Source organism: Labrus mixtus, chromosome 17 (genome assembly GCF_963584025.1).
Source record: "Labrus mixtus chromosome 17, fLabMix1.1, whole genome shotgun sequence".
NCBI lineage: Eukaryota > Metazoa > Chordata > Actinopteri > Labriformes > Labridae > Labrus > Labrus mixtus.
In genome coordinates, this window is record NC_083628.1 from 11,025,925 (window position 1) to 11,050,106 (window position 24,182).

Consider the following 24,182-nt stretch of genomic DNA (forward strand, 5'->3'; position numbering starts at 1 on the left):
GTGAGTTAGCCTACTTCTCCAGGTTGTGCTCTATAAATCACTTAGACCTACTAAGCATACATTCTTTCTGGTATGCTTTCATGAAAGACCAAATAACATTAAAAATAAGTAATTATATTGCTGGGAATGATTACTCAATTCCATTAATTGACAGAATCACAATAGCTAATAGAGATTTATGCAAATCATTTTTCAAAACACCTGATAGGTGTCGTTTTTTTTTTATCATAGAAAGATGAAAATGTAATCTTTTGATTCAGAAGTAAACCAACCATTGCATCCTTTTCAAATCAACCTTTTTTTCTTTTACTTTTTCTTTATTTGTCTTTGCCATATATTTCACAGCTTTTATTTTCTGACAAATATAACTCAATGGTCTGATAGCCTACAGATAACTTGGGAATACAAATTGAAACATGTACACACACAGAGACCACAAGGATGAAAGCAAAGACACTACTACAAATATTTTGAACATGGTATTGAGAAAGGTTCAAAGGGATTCAACTGAATCCCTGGATCCAGGACATTTTTCCCAAAACAATATGCTCATAAACAAGGCAAATTAATTATTATAATGATGTTTAAAAAAAAAAAGACTAAGAATCTGTTCACAAAAAAATGGGTTACAGTTTGTTATGAATAAATAAGGTATTTCTAAACCTGTTAGTGTCCTCCCTTCTCCTGCTTATATGTTTTGGCCCTGTCAACATGTCCTTATATGATGTCAAGCACTGCCTCTTAAGACGGCCCTCATCAGAGCAGAATGAAGCTGGCACTGACAGTAATAAAGAGCTCCATCTGTGCCTGGCAGGCAGAGGCAAATGAACCAATTAAGGTCTAGTGAAGTCCCCCGCTTTAACCTATTGGCAATGGCTGCCGTCATCTCCATCATTTTGAAAAGGAGAGTGTGCAAGGGTAATTAAACACTAGCAGGAGCCGCAGGGCAAATCTAATAACTCTCAGTAACAAGCCAATAAGAGATCTTAATGCTTAACAGTTAACACAACCCAAAGCATGCTCTCTTTGAGGAAGACCACTTACACTCACAGTTGTTATGATAGTTATAGGTCTGCATATCTCATAGAAATTGACCTTGGGGAATAAAATCTGCAATATGTCAGCACAAAAATACTCCTATCTCCTTGTTTATCGTACATAGCCTATAGTGATCTCTTCTGGTGATATCAGACCTGGTTTATGCTCAAACTCACTGTTCTGTATCTGGACATAATGACTTATCTGTTGTAGTGTTGCCATCTGCTGGCAAAAGTATGCGAGTGCTGCTTGTGCTAGAAACCAACCAACTTTAGTTCTTCAACCTTTAATAGCAGATCAAATAGCACATCTAAACATTTCTAAATGTTTTTACCTAAAATACTGTGCTGGCTTGTTGGTAAAACCATTTCCACCCAAGAATGTGCAAAAAAAAAACCCAGTTGTCTTTCTTTTGCTGCATTTACCTCCCAGTTTTACGAAAAAGTAAAGTAATAATAATAATAATAAATAAATAAAAATTCCCCTCTCGGGATTAAAGACCATCACCTTTTCTCGTAACGTATACTTAATATTTACAGTCTATGCTACTTACGGACATCCCTACAGCTACGTAGCTGCGTCGTTCCCACGGCAACGCTTTGAAGCTTCCTCCAAGAGGATCATGGGAAACAATTCTGATAACTGTAGCGGAGGGACTTTCGAAATACTTCATGTTTAGCTGACGTGAAACATGTATTACAACACGTTTTAATATCACTTTAGCAGCTAAATGACGTGAGCATTGGATGAGTCTAGCTAATTCAGTCGAAGCCCTCAGGTTTCGTCATATTTCGGGACTACTGCGCCGCGGAGAAAGAAATGGCTAAAAATAGCTAACATAGCTAACACCAGTTAACGGTATGTTCACTCTTGGTGTTTCTTGTTTATGGACGATATTAGCTCGTAACAAACTTGCTTTAACACTTTAAGAATACGCATGTGTACGAACCTATAACACCATCATATATTTGACGATATTTACGGAGCAAATCAGAATGTTTACTTTGCCTCAGTTACACCCACTTGGTGATTGTCTACTGACTTTAAGTTTCATGTCGTCTCGTTTTTTAGAATTCCTCAATCTCTTTGAACCCTTCCTCCGTGTATATCAGGGGTGGGAAACTGGCGCCCCAGGGACCACATGCGGCCCCCATCAACCCTTAAAGTGGCCCTCAGGTCAATTTTCACATATCAATTAATTGGAAACATGAAGAAAACATGACGAAATCTGCCATGAAATCATGAAAACCAGAAATATGTCCATAATAATATTTGATCACTGGTATATGTTGAGTTAAATTTGAGACATAATTGACTGTAATTGTTTTTGTATCCTACAATTTGGCCCTCTGGCAGTGAGAATTAAATGAACGTGGCCCTTGCTCTGATCATCCCTGGTCTACATCAAGACAAAGAACTTATGTTGTCTGTTAAATATGGAGCTCAAGTTGGAGGTTGTGGTGTCATCCAGCATCAAACGGAAGAAACCATGGCCGCGATTCTGTTGGCTTGGCAGGGTGAGGAGAAGTAAACAAATCATTTCAGCCAGTTTCTTCATCTGAAGAACATGATTGTAAAAACTGCCGTGTGATTCCGCAGGAGAAGGAGTCTGTTTTCCTGTTAGATGACAAACGAATCAGTGAGATCAACATGGTGTCTGGACGAACCAAAAAGAAGACTCCCAAACTCCATCCTTTGCTAAATAGTGTGGTGAGAATGGCTTCGTCCCACAACGGTGAGTTGAATGTGTAAACACAGCACAATCCTTATCAGCTTTCCTCTCTGAGCATGCATTTCATTTGTCCCATTTTTTTCCCCCAGGTATGTGGCTCTGTGGACTTTTGGTGTCAGGAGAGCTGTTTCTGTGGAACCGGGATAAAGACTTGTTGAAGACTTCTGCAGCCATACCAGAAGTAGTTCAAATGATTACAGGTATATGTCATGTTAAGTTTCATACTAGTATTCTTCATAATGGCTGGGTCATCATTCAAAAACTGAAGAAAAATGTAACTTAAGTAAAAAGGACAAGGACAAGGTCTGCTTATTTAACATATGATCAGTTTGGATCATTTTGACCATCAAGTGTGGAGATTCACTGCATGTATCTACACATGTATTCCCTATTATATGGGACTGTAATATACTGTTGTACATATATACTGATACCTTTTATATATATTTTATTCTGCATATAACAATGAAAGCATATTCATATTTATGTTTTTTAACTTAGCTGCACAAAGAGTATCCTTATTCATTTTCTTAACTTGAAATACATATAAAAAAATCTTCATCCCATGGATTTATGTCCTTATTTTTTTCAAAGGGAATACCACACGACTGTCACTGCAGGTTGCAGGGGATGGGATGCGTGTTCTTCTGATAGCCGTAACAGGGCAAGTCTTCCTGTGGGAGTGCATGGATGTCAGGGATTTGATGGGAGTACGGGATGGCACAGTCAAGGGACAATGGACACACATCCAGCCCCTTGAAGACTCTGTTATGCCTTCTGAACAAGACAAAGATGCATCCCAGAACACTGTCTTCATCAAGACAGAGGTCTACAATTAGATTCCACAGATTCCACACATGTACAGACCTGCACTCCATATATTATTTTCTATTAGCTTTGTATCTCTTCATTTAATCCTTCTCCAAACTTCCTTAGGTGATGGGTGATGCCTGCTTATCAGCATTTGTTTTCACATCTGCAAAGAAGGTGATCATCACCTGCCTGAAAGTCCAGTGGGAAGAGGGCCATGTGAGAGTGGGGTGAGTGACCAGCTCTATGTAACAGATAGGAGTCTCGTCGCTTTTACAATTATTAAACATACACATTTCTTCATATAGTTCTATAGGATACAGCATACAGTGGGCCACCAAGACCTACCCCATGTCAAGTCTCACCCCACCCTGCCAACCAGTGAAGTCCAGAGGGGCCTTGGTGCCAGCCTTCTCCCCAGACGGCAGTCTGTTAGCTATAGTCCTGAACCAGAGACAGCCTCAGGTAAGCTTCTGTCCCGTAGGTTAATTTCTTTTCATCGTAATCTGTTTTTACAAGTCTGAGTCCTTTTGATGAAACACCATTCAAAATTTGTCTTCCATGTTTTTTTTAAATGTAGGCCACACAGGTACTCTTTGTGAGCACACAGAACTTTGTCTCAATATCAAGAGGTCTAGGAGGATGTGGGAGCAAAAAAATGGAGATCCCTTCTAAATACACAAGGTACAGTTACACTATACCGACATTTAAAAAGGGAAAAGGTGCTTGGGCTGGTGGCCGAACCTGGGGGGGATCTGTTTAGTGAGACCATCCAAATATTGTTACTGAATATTTATGAAAGTTCAGTTAAGCAAGTTTGATGCTGTCTTAATATGAGATTTATCAGGGGAATTAAGATGTACAAGCATGTCCAGCAAACACAACCATATCATAACACTTACTACCACTTACCTTTCTTCTGGTATTAGAACTCCATTTGAGTTGGGCTTAAAATGTGTATTTTCTTTTAGGTCGTACTGGGTGGGCAGTGTGAGCTGGTCACCAAGCGGTCTTTTCCTAGCCTGTGTCCTGAAGAGAGGCTCCCTTCTTATGTTGTCACGCCTTGGGGGTCTTCTAACGCTGTCAAGCTCCGGTTGCAATGTAGATTTTGGACCAGCACACTTCCTACCCCTGCACCCTCTCGTCACTTACAGGTAGTCAATTTGTTTTTTTGTTTTCCCATTTCATCTGGTTTCACCTTTTTCTATTGATTACTTTACTTGTTTAGCTTTAGAGCCAAATAATTGCCCCTATCGATTCAACTGCCCTAATCCTTGAAGTATACTTTCAGTATAACAATGTAATATCTTATACTAATTACGGGATGCAACTTAGGAATTTTTAAATTGTCAATCATTTTTCTGATATTCTTTTTGATCATTTGGCCAATTATGAGTCTTGTTTTGTTGTATCAACATCCCAAAAAAAATTCAGTTTCAAATAAGCAAACAGCAAATCTTCATATTCTTAGAAAAATAAAACAAAAGAATCCCTGCTATTTCAGATGGATAGTTGTTCATTTCTATCACTTGACAAATGGACTATTCATCATGTCATCAATGTTTGTCATAAAAGGTTTTCCCTTTTTTTCCACTTACCGTCATCTACTGTAGGCCTCCAGTGTCTGCAGGAAACAAGGACGCCTCTCTGTCCAGCTCCAGCTTGTCTGTGAGGGATGTCCTGAGGCAGCGCTATTCTGTCACCTGGCATCCCCGGCTGTTGTACCTTATTGTGTCAGATGGTTATATGGCTACAGTTATGAGGGTTCTAGATAAACCATCTCCCGATCTGTTGCTGAAAACACTCCTGAAGGACACAAGCAAAGACCTCGAGAAGGCCAGCCGGGTACTAGATAAATCACAGGTGCTAAACCAGCGACTTCTTACTCTGATTTTGTTAGTCATTTCTGCTGGAATATTCGTGACATGACACTTTCCTTGAATTTGTGATTTTCAGATTCATGTCAGGGCATGGCTGGAGTCCGTATCTTGTCTGAATCTTGACAACAACTCTGAGGTGTTAAACCCAAGCTTTACACTTGGACCAAACACTTCAGAGTCTGTCATTTCAGCAGCCACAGATGGAGCCACTTTGCCACTTTTTCTGCAGGACCAGGGGACATTGGGTGGTACCAAGGAGCTTTTTGAGAAAATGCAGGTTGGTCAAATAGCATAAACTAAAAATTAAGATATGCCTCTGTAAAAATGTGTCATGGCTGCTGTATCAATTACTTGTTTAAGTTATGTTAGCTGTCTTTAACCTTCTGCACTTTTGTGTGATTTCGTAGGCTTTCTTTGAGGATGACTCTGATTTAGAAGGACCTCCTGCCGGTTCTTATTTGGAGGATCGTGGCCATCTAGAGTTTGCCTCAATGTTTGACACACTCCATGCTCTGGAGACAAATACCGACATCAGACTTGTCACTAGCCCAGATTCTGAAAAAGACTTTGTTAAAACAAAAAGAAGGACTTCTAAAGTTCATCATGAGCTTGGAAAAATCCAGAGTAAGCTTTTAACAGTGTGGGCTTTGGGCTTGTCTCTTGGAAATGCTGTGGAGAACAGACCCCGTCTGATGAAGCATACCCTCTTCTGTGTGGTGCGATTAGCTGCTTTACTCCGTTTGTTTTGCGAAGGGAAAAAGCATACCTCGGTTTCTTCTTGCCTCCTGAACCTTCTTAAAAACGTTCTCTCGTTCCTTCCCTGGGATAGCGCTCACTCAGATGGACCACGCTGCCTGGGGCTGATGGTGGAGCTCAGTAAACGGTTGATACACCTCTCACTGACCCCTCACCCTGAATCCCACCAGACTGATCTCTGTCAGCTGTCAGCCCAAAGTCTATCTTCAGCCGTGCTCATTTTGCAGCTGGTTTCTGAGTCTCTGGACCACACTTACAGCCTGCAGCAGAGAACTTTCTGGTCCTCTGGAGAGAAGGGATCCCAGCTTCCACGGCTCTGGCCTTCAGATGTGCACCATGTACCGATGTTACATGATGGAAAGGAAGAGGAATCCAGCCTTATGCATCACTCACAACCTGTTCCTCAGAGACCATCCAGCAGGTACGGACCATCTCTCTGGCCTTTCAGGTGTACTTTTTTTTTGACAAAATAGTCAGTTTATTCAACTGTTAGGCATAATGTCAGTTTTGACTGGTACTTAAGAGTATATAAGATTTTTGAGTTTTTTCTCTTACTCAGATTGTTGGGAGTGTGGCAGTGGGTCTACAAGATCACCAGGCAATATGCGGATGAACTGAAAAGCTTTGAAGGCTCTCAGGGCTTTGATGAGGAGCAGAAAGAGTTGTCTGTCATCATGTCCCAGGTCCAAACAGCTCTGCAGGCTACAGGAGAAAGGCTCGAGGAGGGTCCTGCACTGCTGAGTTACCCCGGTTTGTAGCAGAAGAACAAATTCAACTAACTGATTACTGAGGCAGCAGAATGATAAGAAAAAAAAAAAAAAAAAAAGGGTTCTAACCAAAACAAATCCAAAATAGCTTTTGCACTCCTCTATTCTCAGGCGAACATCTTTTCCTGTTTGGCTCGTACACAAAAAGTGCAGACACCTGGCGGTCACAAATCTGTGAGGAAAGTACAGAAAGTAAGAACCTCTGCCATTTTTTAGTTGAATTAAACGGCATGGTCACGTTTGGCTTGAAATCCTAACAATTTGTCTTTCTTCTAGGCTGTCATCGTAGCGTCTTTAAGGAGACACGGCTCTGTCTGGCACTGCTATACAGTCTGTTATCTGAGTATCGTCTGAGGGAAGCCCAGGAGTTGGGGGACCACGTGGCCCGCCTGATCCTGCTCCGTGTTGGACACCAGAAGGACACCTGCATTAGAGGTCTGTAGTTGTGAACAATTAGTTACTCTTTGAGGATTTTTATATGTAGGTCACTTGATGGATTTAGGTTGTACAAAGCTCTTCATATCACCATGTCTTCCTTTTAATTTGTTATTTCTGCATTGAGTAGAGTTTTCCCCCACTTGCTACCCAAAATGTAAGGCACAGTTTGGTTTTATTTATTTAAGTATTTATATTTATAGTGGGAATGATGCACATTAGTCATCATCACTGTTATGGAGCAATGTTGACCTAAAGGCACATTTTCAGCTGTCTCATAGTGAAATGTAAGGTTTGGGTTAGACAGAATAAGCTCGTCAATGCAAGCTATTACCTTTTCTTTCTGCCCTGCAGCAGACTCTCTTCCTTGCCCTTGGCTGCCTGTGGACCTTCACAGTGATACAGCATGTGCCGTGGTTCAGACCCTGGGGAGATTCATGGCATCTTACTTCACCAACCAACCCCTCTACATCCTGCCCCCTCACCATGTGGCTGTCCTGCCTCCACTACACCTACCTCATGGTGTGTTTCCATTGAGTTTTTTTTAACTGAAATAAAGCAAATTACTTCATTTCTATTGCTATTTGATAACAGTCTTTCTCAGCTCCTACTGTAGGGCGCTTGGTGCCATTGTGCCAGGAGGAGGTGGCAAAAGCAGTACGACGTCAGCAGCTGTCAGAAGTATGGACGGTAGACTACGCCCAGGACCTACTCCTGCTTGGGGGTCTCCTTCCTGAGGCTGTGTGGTTAGCTTACCATCTAGGGGACTGGAAGACAGCGGCCTCTTTGAGCCTGGCTTATACAAGCTACTGCAGTGACCACTTTGACTTCACTCGGTCAGTTTGAAAACAGTCAAGGAGGGAATGGGTTTATGGTTAAAGCTTTCTGTTACTGTTGCCATCGCTGGACTACTTGGATTTGAATCACATACTTTTGTCTTGTTTATTTTCCTGAGTATCTCAACTGTATCTTTTACAGGCTCAGGAGGAGAGAGCTTCACCTCCCAACAGATCTCGAGCCAGAAAGTATTTTCCAGGTTGAGTTGGAGTGTATTCTAGGCAACAAGTCTCACTCCCAAGAGCTCCGGGATAAGAATGGGGACAAGAGCTTTACAGGTTGGTGAGACATGACAACTCTTACGTGAATACATCTCGCATAAAAAACATTTTTGACATCTTTTTTTTTCTAAACTCCTTTTGCTAGACACGTTGGAAGCAGAAGACTGGGACTTGATACAGGCAGCCATGCAGGAGATTCTGAAGGCTTCAGTCATGGCTGGAGTGAATGTGTTGTCTTCACCCTTGTCTTCCTTGCTGAACACAGTAAAAGAAATGTGTTCTCTCCTGCCGGCCGTGGTGCCAAATGGACTGTATCTGCCTTCCCCACCACTTTATTGTCCTCAGCCTTCCCCCAACACACAGGTACATACAATGATGGTCAACTTTTACACACAGTAAGTTGACATCTAAGTTCTATGATCATTTATTTCTGTTTGTGGTATGTTTAGGACCCAGTTGGGACAACCGGGCAGTTTGAAGAAGTTGCATCTCGTCACAAAGTGTCTAGAATCCTGCAAAGATTGCTGTTGCTTCTGAAATCTGCACGCTGTTGCCGCCCTGCTGCCCAATGGTACATCAGCCATCTGCGTCGAGCCAGACATATTCTGCATAAGGTACTTTTAAGGACTCAGAGTTTTTATCTGTTTCAATCATCAGGTTTTTTTTCCCTCAGTTTTCTGGTTAAAATTTCACAGTTACAATACTCATAGATATTCCTCTATATGACTTGATAACAACTATTTTATTATTATTTTTATCATATCAAACTTGATTGTTTTAAAAGGAAAATAAGAAATGATAAAACTCTAAATTATGGTTATTAGTGTCTCATATGTCAGCATTTTATGACAATATACTTTCCTGCTTATATTAACTTGTTCAAACGTTATCTTAACCTTTTAAAGTTATTTATAACACTTTGATATGAAGTTCATTTCCAACTAAATATGCCAAATGTATCACGTATTTTCAGATCAAGAAGAAGTACTCTTATCCATCTGCTGCTGAAGAAGAAAAGGCGTTCCCAGACGGCCTGATGAAATTTGTCACCCGCAGTGGATTCTTGAGGAGGGGTCCCAACAAAGAAGGTCACCTGGACCCTGACACTATCCAAACTATTGGTAAGTTGTTCACTACAGTGAATTTAAGATATCATAATCAGTGATCTACTTTGAAGTGCACTGATTCACTATATTGTTCCTACTAGTCTGTTTCAGGGAGCTGTGTGCTTTATGCTGGATGCTTCACATCAGGGACCAGCTCTCCATTTCCTGCAGGAAGTATCAGGCTGCCAGACAGCGTGTTAGAGAAGATCAGGTACCCATCCTTTTTTTGTGTCTCTTATTATGATATCATAATGTATGTATAGATATCCTCAGCCTTCGATGTAATCTAAATATCTGTGTTTGTCCCTCAGATCACAAATGATTCAGAAACGAGATCCACCTGTGTCAACGCTCTTCTCTGGGCCTGTCGTTTGCTGCCTTTCTCCTGCTTCCTCAATGTTGAGGAGATCCTCCAGGATATTCTGCTCAGCCTATTGTCTGAACTCCCTCCTCTCTCTCTGGTAAGAGGTGTTTCCTTGCCTTGTCCTACACAGACAGTATTAATCAAAGTGAAATAAAATGGCCATGTTACACAATTTCTCATCCTTGAAATCTTCTTAGGTGGCCGACACACTGGTACAAACCTTCCCGGAGGAGGAAGAATCAGTCAGAGTCCCTCTGAGAGAAAAATATAACTCACTGCTGCAGAGACTGAGGCAGAGCAGTGTCCTCGGTACGAACACCTACAACTTAGAGTTGGGCCATAACACCACTCTTTGTTTTTTATACATGTTTTACATACTTTTTACATGTCTGTTCTGCAGAGGGGGAACAGGAGGATGTGAACGAGTTGATGATGATCGTGATTCAAGACAAACGCAGGCAGAGGAGGAAACATCTTGGGCGTTTGAAGAGGCACCTGGCCCTACCTGAGCTTCATCTGTGGGAGAAAGACGAGGAAGAGGAGGACAGGGGGAGCAAACATGGAATGGCCATGTTAAGGCAGCTCTCTCTCGGTACAACTCTGAGCACCAGCACCTTGACTGACTGTGCCTACCCGCCGGTGTGCAGTGATGGAGACACAGCGGATAATACATCTGAGGCTCTCTCCCCTGAAATGCAGAGTAGAAGCGCAACCAGGTATGCAGATGCAATAGTAGCTCTAGTGTTACACTGAGGTGTCACTTAGCTTACATGGCTAATTTCCGTTCTTTGTGTTTTTAATTTACAGAAGCAAAAAAGTGAGACACAGAGCCAAGAAGGCTGCTGTTAAGATTGACAGTGTCATTCAGGAGGAGAATCACCCAGATGATGCCAAGGAGAAGGAGCAGCCGCAGCCACCAACCGTAGGCACCTGGGAGTTTGAGCTGGAAGATGAAGAGTATCTCAACTTCCTGGAGCTCTTCCTCAGCTATGTGTTGGAGAAGGATAGCTCTGAGGGAGCGGAATTAGGCGGTGAGCTGCCTTTGTTGAAGAGCTTCTCCTCCCAGCTGAGGGAGAGGGAGCTGCATTCTCTCACCTTTGATGTGCTCACAACCATTCATCGGCGTCAGAGAGATTCACACCATTCATCGAGGAAACACTCAGGCAGTGATCTGCCAGTGTTCAGAGCTGGCTGCTGCTTCAAGTCTTTAAAACAAGGTGCAACACCTGAGCTGCAAACTCCATCTCTCTGGAGTGAAGCCCCTGTATCTAGAACAAACCATTCTGTCAGCTCTCTTCCTGGGCTGAGAAGTGGAAGGCAGAAAGGTTTGTTTGGCCTCCGACAGCGGCGCAGTGTGCCATTAGATCAAAGCACAAAAGAAGGCCTCTTAGGTTCTGGGACTAGTCCTAATCCAAGTCCCTTTCTCATGAGGAAGCAATCAGAGAGCTTCACATATGGCTCATCATCCATGGAAACTGTAATTGACCTGCAGCAGGGACTGGACCCTAAACTAGATGCTCAGTTTCCAGAGCTGGGAAGGCTGCTTGAGTGGATGGTACGCTGGGCTGATAGGAGGGTGCTCACCGGATATCATGGCAAAAAGAAGAGAGACAGGAGAGAAGGGGCTGGAGGACCAGCTGATGACGGAGTCATGATTCGTGTCAAAGCCTCTGCCCCTGCCATCCTCACGTCTCTCAGCTTGCTGCAGAGCAGGTTCACGGCTCTACTCGCGAACGAGTGCTACAGTGCCCACATCCAGATTCCAGAAACACAATGGACGGTTGCCCCTGTGCTGCATCCTGAGGGGGAGAGGCAGCTGGAGAGAGAGAGCAGTGTTGATACAGGCTACCCCGGATCTGCAACTACTCCCATCATTGGCCTCGATTTACATCCAATAGAATTGTCTGTGTGAGTGCAAAATTATTATTATTCTTTATATACAATGGTTTTATTTAAAGAGTAAATGGAAAATTTCAAAGATACATTAAATCAGTGTTCAATTAGGTAACAAGAAGCTTCACAAGAGCCAGCAGTTAATCTCAGGAAATGACAGCTTTCCTAAATCTGCATAATCTAATGTTTTTATCTGCTACTTATATCCCTGCAGTGGTTCTGGTACCGATGAACCAGAGGAACTTGTATTTCACAGCATGCCTCTCCCTAATGACCAGGAGGAACGGAGCTTTGATGCTCAGCAGAGACTGTCCAGTTCACAACAACTGTGTCTTGATGATTTAGATGTTACGCCAGAAAAAGAAGGTATAGTACTCAGTAATATTGGATGCTATAACGTTGCAATAATGCAGGCCTTTGTGACTGAGAATATTAATTTGTTTGATATTTACAGGCCACAGTAGCAACAGTGAGGGCTTGGAAGTGTCGTCCTCTGTTTCCAATGGGAACACTTCTGGACACATGCCTGATACGGTAAATATAAATATTCAGTATTCTCATTTCTCATCTGAGTCATTAATGTTGTAAAAAACACTTCCACTGTTGTTTCTCTTTGCAGAGTTTAAAGCTTGCAGATTTGGACTTCAATGAAAACACTGACGACATGTCCAATTCTGCGTCTCTGTGAGTTTTCATTCAATGTATTTTTTTGCAAAATCACACATGAATGTGTAAAATATTTTCTACAGAAAACATTAACAGTAGTAAATGAGACACGATTATGGCAGAAATATGTAATTTATTGAATTTTATTTTTAGATTTCAGGTCTTAACTATAGTTTAAGTTTACCATCATTCTTGAACACCACACTATATAATTATTAATGTAACATTACACATTATCCCTGCTGCTTATTAATGCATTAACATTTAGTTGGTAAAACCTCAGAACAAAACCAAAAAAAATGACATTTTGAATTAACAATGACCTATTTGTTGTTAAAGCCCCAGTCAGATTAGAAGCCTACAAGCCCCCTCACACCCAGAGCCTCAAGCTCTTCCTACTGTCCAGCCTGAGGCGGAGGTCCATGCAGAGCTCTCTGGTCCGCCTGGGGTGCTGCTTCCAAGCACACCTGTGGATAATCCCCACCCTCAGCCACAAAGCGCTTTGGCGGATGCGCCCGCTGACGCTTTAGCAACCCCCAGTCAGCCGTTATCCACTGAGAATCCACAAATGAGACAGCGCCTGGGCGAAGACTTGTACCGACTAGTTCAGGTAAGAACAGACTGACCCAAAAAAGTTCACACAAAACTGACTCCTTTATGGACTCTGAGCTGAAGTGGTTTTGTCCCTTTTTTTCTTTTTTTTTTTCTTTTCTACAGAATATCAACTACATGAGCCTGATGGAGGTTTTAGGAGCTTCATTTTCTAACTTACAACTTGCCCAGCAGAGCTCTTCTTTGGCCCAGTCCAACATGAACTCCTCACAACTTCATGTGCCATCAACTAATGCTCCCAGTTTCAAGCCTCAACTCAATGCCTTCCCACTTCAAACCAACATTCCTATGACACCTGAGACTCAAGGATGTGTGCAAACTCCTGCATCCAAAATCACTCAGTTTAGCCAGGCCCCTGCATGTGAGTCTGCAGACCAGCCTGACTTACAGAACTCAGGGAACACTTATCCAGCAAGTAGCCGTTGTCACATCTCCATGGATGTAGCCTCCACCTCTAACGTTGCAGGTGTACATTATCAGGTATTGCTCATTTTCATTCTATGTAAAAAAGATTCTTGAATCACAATGAAACCAAACTGAATATTTGTCTTTTTCTTCAGGCGATGCAGCCACTCTCTGTGCAGGCAGAGTCTCCAGAAATCCAGTTTAGGGAGAGCAGGACATTTATCCCACCTTCACAGGGACTCCTGACCACGAGTCAGGGTGCACACAGCACCCATGTGTTACCAACTTCTACTGAAAACATACAAAATGATTCTACAGCCCATTTCTCAGGCCTGAAGTTGCTTCAGCTCCACCGTCCTCCATTATCCCAGCAGAGTACCCAACACCATCCCCAGACGCTGCACACTTCAAACCCATCAAAGAGGACAGAAAAGGAGAAAAGAAATGTTTCTACATATCAAAGAAGACATCTCAGTTTTAATCATACACATGATCCAACTCCTGTGATCTCCCAACACAACATCCAGACATCAGAGAGAACCAGGGAGCATGACTTCTCACTACTGCCTCCGGCTTTTACAGCTCACACACCTGCACCAATGCAGGGCCTTCGACTGCTGCGCTACGAGCCTGTTCCACACAATAAAGTCACGTTCCCTAAAATACCCGGACAACCTTCCTCCAGGTCAGTCTCCGTGTTTGCAGCTCCGAGGGCGGAAGCACCCATCAAGCTTCTTCGTTTAGAATCCGGCCCTAAAATGGTAAGCATCACTTAAACATTTTCAAATATCTAGCTTTGAATCCTGATTTGTAGTTCATGTTAAATATCTCTCTTTGCCTCAGATGTTTCCAAAAACAGCCCCTTCAGCCCAAGTGATCCGTCTCATGTCCATGGAGGAGCTGACGAAGTCGGTGATGGCGAGGCAGAACTCTGAAGAGGCTCGACTCCGGTTGCTCAGAGTCGATCTTCCTCCTGAAAGCAGCAGAAGAGATGCCCTCAGCTCTAACTCCAGCAAGCGGTGATGACATATTAGTCTCCTTTTTCTTTATTTCTCTTCCTTAAGCTGACTCATCCTCTCAGTTTATGCTCACTTTATGCTGTTTATAGGCAGAAGAGGAGAGAGCAAAAGGCAGGGAGGGAAGGAAAAGCAGAAGTCACATTCAGACCGAATGATTCTATCATTCCAACACAAGAGGTAGAATGATAGGAATCCTCTTAATCAGAAGTATTTTGAGCTAATTCCAATGTATACGTGTAAGTTTACTATCATTTGTTTGTTCCAATTTATCTACAGCAAACTAATGAGCCTGAAAAGCTGGCAGCTGCAGAAGAGATTCCTACAGGACAGGATGTGTCGGCTCAATCCGGTTAGTGTCACAGACAAACCTAACTTCACTAAATGTACCAACTGCTGGGCATCTTGCCAGGCAACGTAAGATCTGGATTATGCTTGAAAATAACAAGTTTGTTTGCAGAACTTAGAAAAAGGCTTTCCCTTTAAGGAATGATCAAATCGAACAGACTTCAATTGTAGTTTTTGTCATATGTGAACTCACACCTCTGCATTTTAGGGGATTTCATTTAATATTTTTAACAATAGAGCCACAGAAGCCTCATACAAGCATTCAAAGAAACCTTAGCATTGTTCAAATTTCTATGAATTGTAGTCAACACAAGTTTTCCTTTGCTGTTTTCTTTCAAAACAGGGAATATTTCTGCTAAATAAAGACTCTCAACTCCTCTTTCACAGTATTTCATGTCTGGATCTTTGGCTCGTTCTATTATATTTACAGTAAAGTTTGTTCTTGTTCTGACCATGTCAAACTTTTATAATGCTGTACTTTAATTCTAATGATCTTGGTATTTTTCTTTTTACGCCAACTCCCAGGGTTCTTTGACTCTATGCTGACGGGTCAGAGGTTATTGGACAGGGCCATGTCCACTTCAGCTGAGCTCCATGCATTTGCTTCCACGCGAAAAAGACCCCCAGAGTGCCACGATGCTTTCACCAACACTGACCCAGGTGAGTTAGGGATTTGATTCAAATTTACAAACACTGTAATAGTTTGCCTTGTTTTATTGTTGTTACACAGGTGTTGTGTTGTGTTGTGTTGGATGAATACAAGTTGAAATGTCCGTGCATTTACTTTTGTTTTGATCAATGTCTAATGAAAAAAAGATTAACCGGACTTTGGATTCAAAGAAATGACAAATGATTGATATTTCCCTAGCTTGTCCTCCAGCACTCGTGGACAAAGCTGTCTCTGTGCTGGTTGGTAACCCTAAATGTAAGTTGATTTCCAACATGTTCAAGAATAACACACTGCTTTATATTTGTGTTTAGGATTTTATGAAGAGGTCAATATTATGTGTGTGTCTGTGTGTGTGTTCTTCTCTCAGCAAAAAGTCCAGGGCCTCTGCAGTTTAGCGACCAGCATCATGTTCAAGTCACAGAGGAGACCCCACAGAGGCTTGAAGAGAACCTGGTAAGAGTCCACACATAATGGGGCTTTTGAATGTTGTTTTATATACTGTAATACTGTGTCTGCATTGGTCCTTCATGCCACTTACTTAACTTGTGCACTGAATACAACACAGAGTACTGAAATACTCTCTACTCTGCAATGACAGTATGTGCAGAATGCTAACAAAAGCATCACATGATATAAATAATGAATTGATTGAAGAGGCTTCCCTTTTGCTGCAAACACATCTGTCCTGTAATCCAGCAATGTCTGTACAAGGCAAAGAACTATGTTCAATTGTATTAAACTCATATTTAAGTAACCCTGTGTTTCTTTTTCTCCAAGGATCTGAATGGCCACCAGTTCATAAGTGTCTTGGATCTAGAAGACGAATCCCTGCATCAGGATTTACCACCCAGTCTCAGCCTAGGAGCACAAAATATTCCCTCCAACTGCCCTCCATCCCCTACTTCTGCTCAGCTTCATGTTCTTGCGACGTCTGTTTTAAGGAGAGCTGCTGCTGATCCATACCCCTCAGTGACAAATCAGGAGGATTACATGAAAGCTTCCACTCACACAGGTCTTTATACTGACAGTCTCATGCCGTAATGGCTTCATTCTGAATTCAATCAAGCAACTGTTGGTAGAATCTTTCCATAATATCTGTTGTACTTTATACTCCAGGTATCCCTGAGGAGTTGCCTTCATGCAGCCACTATGAGCCAGTTAGAGTATCAGAGATAATCACTTCACAAGACATAGAAGATCCATCTGACTCGGAAATCTGTCAGGCCATACAGAGCCAGAGCATCAAACCTCACAGCGCCTCATCGACACTTCCAACAGTCTGGTTCTCCTCCCACCTGTCTGAGATGGATTGTCAGTTAGCTGCTCTGCAGAACATTGCGGACAATCTGGAGAGGGACTTCTCCAACTCCAGGATGGTACATAAGTACATTATTTATTTTACGTAGTTTATGCTTATACTATTGATGACAACACAGTTTAAAAATGTGTTTTTACTCTAACATATCACTCATTTGTCTCTGTAGTTGGTGAATACACCGCTTACACCGGGATTGGCTCCTGATGTGAAGTCTCCAACAGCAGTGAAAAAGACGGTCAGACTGTCCGTCCCACAGGAAGGTATGACCAAACTAATCACCTGCAATAAAAACAAAAAACTGTAGGATTAATAGAATTATATAGAATAATGGAATATTTATTTCAGAAATCTATTGAAATATTCTTCTAAAAATTGTCTGTACATGATTAGAAAAGCATAATTTTTACGTGGAAAATTTAAATCAGATTTTTTTGGGGGGGAAATTTTTATGGATATGATCATCAGAATTTTTTTTAGATATCTTCTTCAGAAACTTTGCCTCATTTTTCATCTAGAATTGTTGATGAAAATCACATTTTTGTCTAAGTTCAGAAAATTTCTAATCAGAATATAATTTGAAAAAATAGATCATTTTTGTCCGAATTTTAGATTTTTAAATTTTTCAGAACTTTCCATCGGACATTTGTTCAAATAATAAAACAAAAAAAAGTTTATTCAGTCACCTTGAAGACTTTTGTTCTTTTTCTGTCTCTTCCAGCATGGATGCCTAGACTGGATCCACTGAATGAACTAAATGCCTTGGAAGAAGAAGAGGAAGATCTGGAAGAAGAAATTGTCATTCATAGTTACTCTCTCACTCCTGAGAGTAAGCCTTCTTATCGTTATTCCACTTCTCATGATCACGATGCTGATCCTTCACACGTTCACACCCCACCAAGTAAAGATACATCAAAAACCTCCACCAAGTGGTTTCTACTTTATCTCATCTGCATTGTTACTAACATCTGCATTTACTGTATAGTGGATGGATGGAGTTGTTCTAAAAGTCATGATATCGTGAGTTTTAATGTTTCTTTTGCTCACACAGGGTTAAGAACTCATCTCACCAGTGTTTCTGGAACATCTGCTGTGTAAGTTTTATTATTGTTGTTGCTTTGTTGTCGTTGTTTCTCTTCTGTTGTTTCTCTATTTCGCTGCTCTTTTGATCTCTGCCTCTCGGCCCCCACAGTCACAGCAGATGGCTGTGCACCATGAGTCTGGTTCTGTTTGAGGTCTCTGCCTCTTAAAAGCAAGTTTTTCCTGCAACTGTTGCCAAATATTTCAAAAGTGCTTGCTCATGGGGGATTCTCTGTAAATGACATAACAAAGAGTAAAGTGTATACCTGCTCTTTTTGGAAAGTGTCTGAAGATAACATTTGTTATTATTTGGCACTATATAAATACAAATGGACTGGTTGAAATGAAATGATAAGCTCAAGTGAATCTGAATATTATCAGTCACTTTATTAGCAGTTCTGTGTTGAGGATGTAATTGTCACAGTTGTATTTTTTTCTTCTGTTGTACATGCTCTGCTCTCACTCTGTCTTTAGATGTGCGGATGAGAACTTGGGTCTGACTGGGCTATCTGATACAGCGGAAATTTTAGACGAGTTGGTGAGGGAAGGCTATCTATCCCTGAATGACCTGGATTTATCTTATCCACAGACTGCGCACTCTAACAGGTATTATCATTTCTCAAATTCAGCATTGCCCAAATGTGAAATCTGTAACAGCTAGGATTTTCACTGACCTGATAAGTATTGTGACCCCCTGCAGCATGGAGCCGCAGCGAAATGGCTGGATGTCACAGAAACGAGTCCGTCCAGAAGATGAGAGGAGGGAGCTGAGGATCTGGATGAGGAGGAAACAGAGGGAACAACTGGCTGTTTATCAAAAACACAGAGAGAGCCTGAGGGAGAAGGAGCACAGACCCTTCTCTTCTTCTGGAGCAGCAGTGAGCGATCATTTTATTTTTACTTGAACTGATGTTCTAATATTCATCGTTTAAAGAATCCACATTATGTCTGCCTGTTTTACCTGCAGAAATCAACAAAGAAGAATGACACAACTGTTTGGAGAACCAGGGAGGAAAAAGAGAAGTATGTATGTCTTTGCACTATCTATCTATCTATCCATTATGGACATTGAGCTTATAATGTTCATTTCCAATCCATTTAATAGATTTATTCTTCTGGAGCAATACAACCAGAGGACCCGTGAAGCTTTTTCATTGGCCAGGGACTTTTCCGCCGATCCACCAACCACAGGCCCTTCTTCCAGAACTGGAGTTTCTCCACTGCCCTCAGCGTCACGATCCAACTCTGCTCCTCCACCTGGCAGCACCTACAGGTATCTTCTAGAGCAGTGATGGGACCAGGATCTCGTCTCATCAAAGAATAATTTAACTCTGATTTTGATCAAACTTTATATCATTTCCTAATTATTCTACCATTATCAGATTCTGTGCAGGCACAAACTTGATCATTCTAAACTTACCTGGATTTAGTAATGGTAAATACTATCTTTCATTTAGGGTTTCCAATGTATCTGCCAGTGATGAAAGAAGTCTGGAGTCAGGGCGGGCTCAACCACACTCTCGACCATGGACGGCTGACACACAGGGACGGACTTCAGAGGACGAACGCAGGAGACTAGGACTACATAGACCAGGTACGGTAAAGATATCCATCTACCACCCTGTTTCCAAAAAACGATCAGACACAGTGTAAAATGTAAATAAAATCACAATGTGATGATTTGCAAAATATTGAAACCCCATATTTGTTTGAAAATATCACAAAGACATGACATCAAAAGTGGAAAATTAGAAATGTCATTGTTTTAGGAAAATGATATGCCAACTTTTGATTTTCTGCAAGCAACATATTTAAAAAAAAGTTTGGACAGTGTCATCTTTATCTCTCTGTTACATTACTTTTTCTTAAAACACTTTGTAAGTGTTTGGGAACTGAGAAGAACAGTTCTGTAATTTTCAATGTTTATGTTTATCTTTATATACTGTAGGATTTCAGCTGTTCAAGAGGTCAGGGTCCATTTCGTCTTATATTACGCTTCATAATGACCCAAACATTTTTAGTTTGTGATACACTGTCCCAACTTTTTGGAAACATGCTGGTTTTACATTGTTGTCAAAACCACAGTTGTAAATGCAGCAAACTGGTTCACACGGTGGTATATTTTGTTGTGTTAGTTACCTCTCTGCCAAGGGACCGTCTGTCTCAGGTGACCAGACGTGGCATGCTCACAGATCCAAAGAGCAAATCAAAAGCTCTTGCATCCAGCCAAAGTGAGGAGTGGCAATTTGAACACCAGCAAAAGACGGGGCCAAACAAAAGTCTTCCAATGGTGGCGGCTGCAGGGAGAGGGATCCTAAGGAAGACCAGGATGGAAGAGACAACGGAGTTGAACACTTGGGAGCCCACATCAGAATTGGATATGCTGCTGGGCCAAGAGGAGGCTAACAGGGTAAGGATCTGAGAAGGAAAAAATGGTCTTCTTTTTCACTTTCAGTTTCATTACAATGTTGTACATCTTTTAGGTCGGGGCTGGACTGTTGGAAGAACAGGATGATAGATGCAGAGCTGGTGTGTCGGACATGGACTGGCTGGACAACCTTTCTGAGACCGGCAGCACACTCAGCAAAATAGACTGGGCTGCTATTGAGAGGATGGTGGCTGCAGAGGATGCTTGAAATTAAATGTCATCAAGATTGTATGTGCCTTTGAAATACTACCAAATCAGATTGATTTCAAACTATGACAATATAAATTGTTATTTAGATTTATTAATACACATTTTGTATTTAAATGAATAAATTCAGCATACAAGAGATTATAGATGATATTATATATTAAAGTCAAATTTTTGTTGCACTCACACTTGCATTGATGTCCTTTTATCTACGTTTTTTCGTTTGTTCTATTTGTATGTATATTTTTATATTTTTATTTTTATTTTGTGCACATGTAATTGTTGCTGGAATTAAATTTATGGTTTATTTTTTTTTAAAGCTGCTATCATGTTATTTTCACATTTAATATTCTTCTCTATTTAGCCTGATAGAGCTACCTGCTGGATCACACATGCTTGCGTTTAATGTTTGTGGTTCTGTCTTAGTTCAGCATCTATCCTACGAATGCTAATGCTCCCATACATTAATAACAGCAAACTGATTGGTTCTGAATTTAATTAGCTGACTGTGTTTTGGATTATACAGCAAATCTTTACAGTTCTATACAACAAATAATACATTAGAACAGTGCCATATTATTTCTTAAAAGCTAAAACTCATAATACATTTTATTGTGTTTTATTTATTTTAAATAATGAATAATTGATACATATTATTCATATAGGTACAGTGTTGTTTCTTTTAGAATTGCTATGAAGCGACATTTTCCTGTCAATTCATGTTCAAATAGCTAAATTCATGACCTCTCCAATGTCATGTTTTTCCTGAACTTTTTTCCGTTGCTGAAATGTGCAATATAAATAAATATGCCTTTCCTAAAAGTAAGTACTCCTTTTTGATGTAAAACGATCAATAAACGAATCATACCCAACACGAGAGTCATTCGCTCTCTGAACACTAGGAGCGCCCTGCAACAGCTGTGCCGCAACAGCTGTGCCGCAACAAACACCACAGAAGAAGAACGAAGCACTTCCGGAGTCGTATTTGAAAACATGGATCCAAACAAATTGGGAGAAGGTAGCAACTTTTTTGCTTTCACACTTCTTTATGTTTTCTATATTAGTGATAAACGTCTTACATGTATGTGTATCAACATTAGGCTGTGTTTCCAGTCTCTGTAACATTCACCAGATAATTGAGCCAGGATGTGTGAGCAGACACGTTTTTACCTTTGTTAGCTTACTGGCTAGCTTACTTTCTGATTTGTTGTTTAAACAAAAAACATTTAAAGCCAATAATAAAGGTCAAATATTTTAACATTTAGTGCTATAAGTTAATGTTCTTAACAAATGTGTGTAAACTCGACAGACTCAGCTGTAGCTCGTTGAAGACTTTCATGTGTCATAACAGTTTATTGTTTTTGTTTTGGAAACGTTATTGTAACATTATAACTAAGTTAGTACAGTTTATTTATATATATTATTGTTTAATAATCTATATTGTTTAAGAGCAATAAAAGATTAATAGAGATAAAATATCCAGAGACATTAAAAACAGATAGTTGCATTAAAGCAGACATAGACAGATGTGCTGGAAAAGAAAGGATCATGAGTCAATCAATGTCTTTGTTTAGTTTAATTCTTCTTGCAAGTAGAAGGAACTGAAGTGTCTGACGTAAGTAGGACAGAGATAATATACTGCTCCTTTAAGTTTATAACGTATACATCTGGAGAGGTGGAACCATGGCGAGCCTGGAGATGCTGCTTGTTAAGCAAGTCAGTCTCAACGGCGAATTTCTTCATCATCAAACATATCAACAACAAGGAAATCCACATCAGAACAAAGCTTCAGAGTGTCAATACAGTCTGAAGGAAAGCTCCAAGTAATCACAATATGCTTGTGTTTATATACACATGCTTCACAGAAAAACCTTCATGCCTCTTTAAGGATTGCAGATACAGGCGCAGTCAAATATCAAATACATTTTGTCATACATTTCAACACGTCGCACAGCAGTAATGTGAAGGAAACTTCAAGTCTGAGTATCTTTTGATATTTTTAGCTATTTGTGAGAAACCTTCATCCTCGGGTGAAGATAAAACAAGAATATTACGTATTAACTTATTGTTGCATTTCTCAAGCGAGCTGTGAGTACTGTCCTCGACAGTAAACAGAATTGTTCCATTACATTTCCCTCCTTTTGATTATATTTTAATCACCTAAAAGAATAAAAGACCTGCGAAAAAGCGAACATCAGTCATGACAATCCCTAAGGTTCAAATCACAACGTCATAAAATTCACATTGAAAAGCAAGTCGCTGTTTTTGTAGCCATGGACGGCTGTTAAGAAATGTCAAGCATTAAGTCACAGAAGATTTAAGACACAGAATACTTTAATAATAATAATAATACATTTTATTTAAAGGCGCCTTTCAAAACTCTCAAGGTCACCTTACAGAGCAGAGATAAAAACAACCAAGTAACAACGCAACGATAAAATTAACATTAAAAAAACACAAATGTACAGGATGTAAAGGAGTTATGAGACCGGGTGGAGAATGATCAGACTGAATATGCCAGTTTAAAAAGATGTGTTTTGAGATGAGATTTGAAAATGGAGAGAGTGTGGATATTACTTTGTCATACTTATCCATGTAAGTCATGATTCTCGTCGTCAGAGGACTCATCCGAGTCATGATAGAAAGGAAGAGTGGCAAGTCTAAACAGATGTATCTCTTAAATGTTTTTTTAAAAGTATGTTTGGTATGTAGGTGTCATTAAGTTAAACTGGAGTATTGTCATCCAACCTGTACTATTTAACATTTGACTGTAAGTCACTTGAAGTTATTTATGTCATGTCTTGTATATTCTGAATTAGGTGTTTCATTCGCAATTTGATGCTCAGTTTTTTACCAAACTGATACTTAAGATTTACTTTATTGATCCCCACAAGGGGAAATTTCAGTTTTTACACTGAACACACACACACACACATGCAGAAACAGGATCCTGTGGACATGCACTAATGGAGAGAAGCCAGAGTGCCAGAGCAGCCCACAGCGGGCGCTCCTGAGCTGATGGTGGGGAGGGGGTTCGGTGCCTTGCTCAAGGGCACCTCTGCAGTGCTCAGGAGGTGATCTGGCACCTCTCCAGCTACCAGGCCAACTTCCATATTTGGTCCGCACCCGGACTTGAACCGTCGACCCTCCGGTTCACAACCCAACAGACTGAGCTACTGCCGCCTTGTAGTTGAAGCTGCTTTTAAAACAAAAAAATGACCGAACTGAGAGGGCTTTATTCTTTCACCTTAAACAGTGTATGTAGACACAATGGCCTTTGCTGGCATAAACATTTTTTCCTCTTTTGCAGCATCTGACAGGATGAGTGATGATGGAGAAATGGCATCGGTAATGGGATTCTCTGGGTTTGGTATGTACTGTCCAGAAATACAAGTCAATTATATCCAATGCCTACTTAATTCCCATATAATAACCTGACAATGTGAGATGAGTCACTTACCCTTCATCTACGCCGTCTTTGTTCCCTTCAGGTAAGAAGGCTCGAACATTTGACCTGGATGCCATTTTTGAACAGACCCGTAGAACAGCCATCGAGAGGAGTCAGCGTGCATTAGGTAGGTTTAAAACATTGTGCT

General features: G+C 40.9%; 2 protein-coding genes across 3 annotated transcripts in view; both read left to right on the top strand.

Moving 5' to 3' along the window:
• Nucleotides 1-2,439: 2,439 nt before the first annotated feature.
• Nucleotides 2,440-21,213, top strand: cplane1 (ciliogenesis and planar polarity effector 1). Its single transcript, XM_061062048.1, has 49 exons — nucleotides 2,440-2,555; nucleotides 2,638-2,773; nucleotides 2,860-2,970; nucleotides 3,365-3,597; nucleotides 3,707-3,810; nucleotides 3,889-4,045; nucleotides 4,161-4,264; nucleotides 4,552-4,734; nucleotides 5,194-5,443; nucleotides 5,537-5,737; nucleotides 5,868-6,637; nucleotides 6,776-6,966; nucleotides 7,095-7,175; nucleotides 7,260-7,418; nucleotides 7,776-7,940; nucleotides 8,023-8,254; nucleotides 8,397-8,533; nucleotides 8,622-8,839; nucleotides 8,926-9,090; nucleotides 9,450-9,597; nucleotides 9,684-9,793; nucleotides 9,894-10,043; nucleotides 10,144-10,255; nucleotides 10,347-10,662; nucleotides 10,754-11,854; nucleotides 12,054-12,205; nucleotides 12,294-12,373; nucleotides 12,459-12,523; nucleotides 12,845-13,115; nucleotides 13,223-13,597; nucleotides 13,678-14,283; nucleotides 14,366-14,541; nucleotides 14,631-14,718; nucleotides 14,818-14,890; nucleotides 15,412-15,546; nucleotides 15,755-15,811; nucleotides 15,924-16,009; nucleotides 16,334-16,568; nucleotides 16,673-16,932; nucleotides 17,041-17,134; nucleotides 17,593-17,700; nucleotides 17,923-17,965; nucleotides 18,426-18,557; nucleotides 18,652-18,829; nucleotides 18,919-18,974; nucleotides 19,057-19,224; nucleotides 19,409-19,545; nucleotides 20,087-20,361; nucleotides 20,435-21,213. The coding sequence occupies exons 1-49, from the start codon at nucleotides 2,475-2,477 to the stop codon at nucleotides 20,585-20,587; spliced, it is 9,618 nt and encodes a 3,205-aa protein (XP_060918031.1). The 5' UTR covers nucleotides 2,440-2,474; the 3' UTR covers nucleotides 20,588-21,213.
• A 311-nt stretch (nucleotides 21,214-21,524) lies between these two features.
• The window catches only part of LOC132991920 (WD repeat-containing protein 70), a 40,296-nt gene continuing 37,638 nt past the window's right edge, over nucleotides 21,525-24,182 (top strand). For both annotated transcript variants that reach the window (XM_061060911.1, XM_061060912.1), the window contains exons 1-3: nucleotides 21,525-21,604; nucleotides 23,897-23,956; nucleotides 24,078-24,161. In XM_061060911.1, the coding sequence (XP_060916894.1) occupies nucleotides 21,580-21,604; nucleotides 23,897-23,956; nucleotides 24,078-24,161 (169 nt within the window). In that variant the 5' untranslated portion in view covers nucleotides 21,525-21,579. The remainder of the gene's footprint in view (nucleotides 21,605-23,896; nucleotides 23,957-24,077; nucleotides 24,162-24,182) is intronic.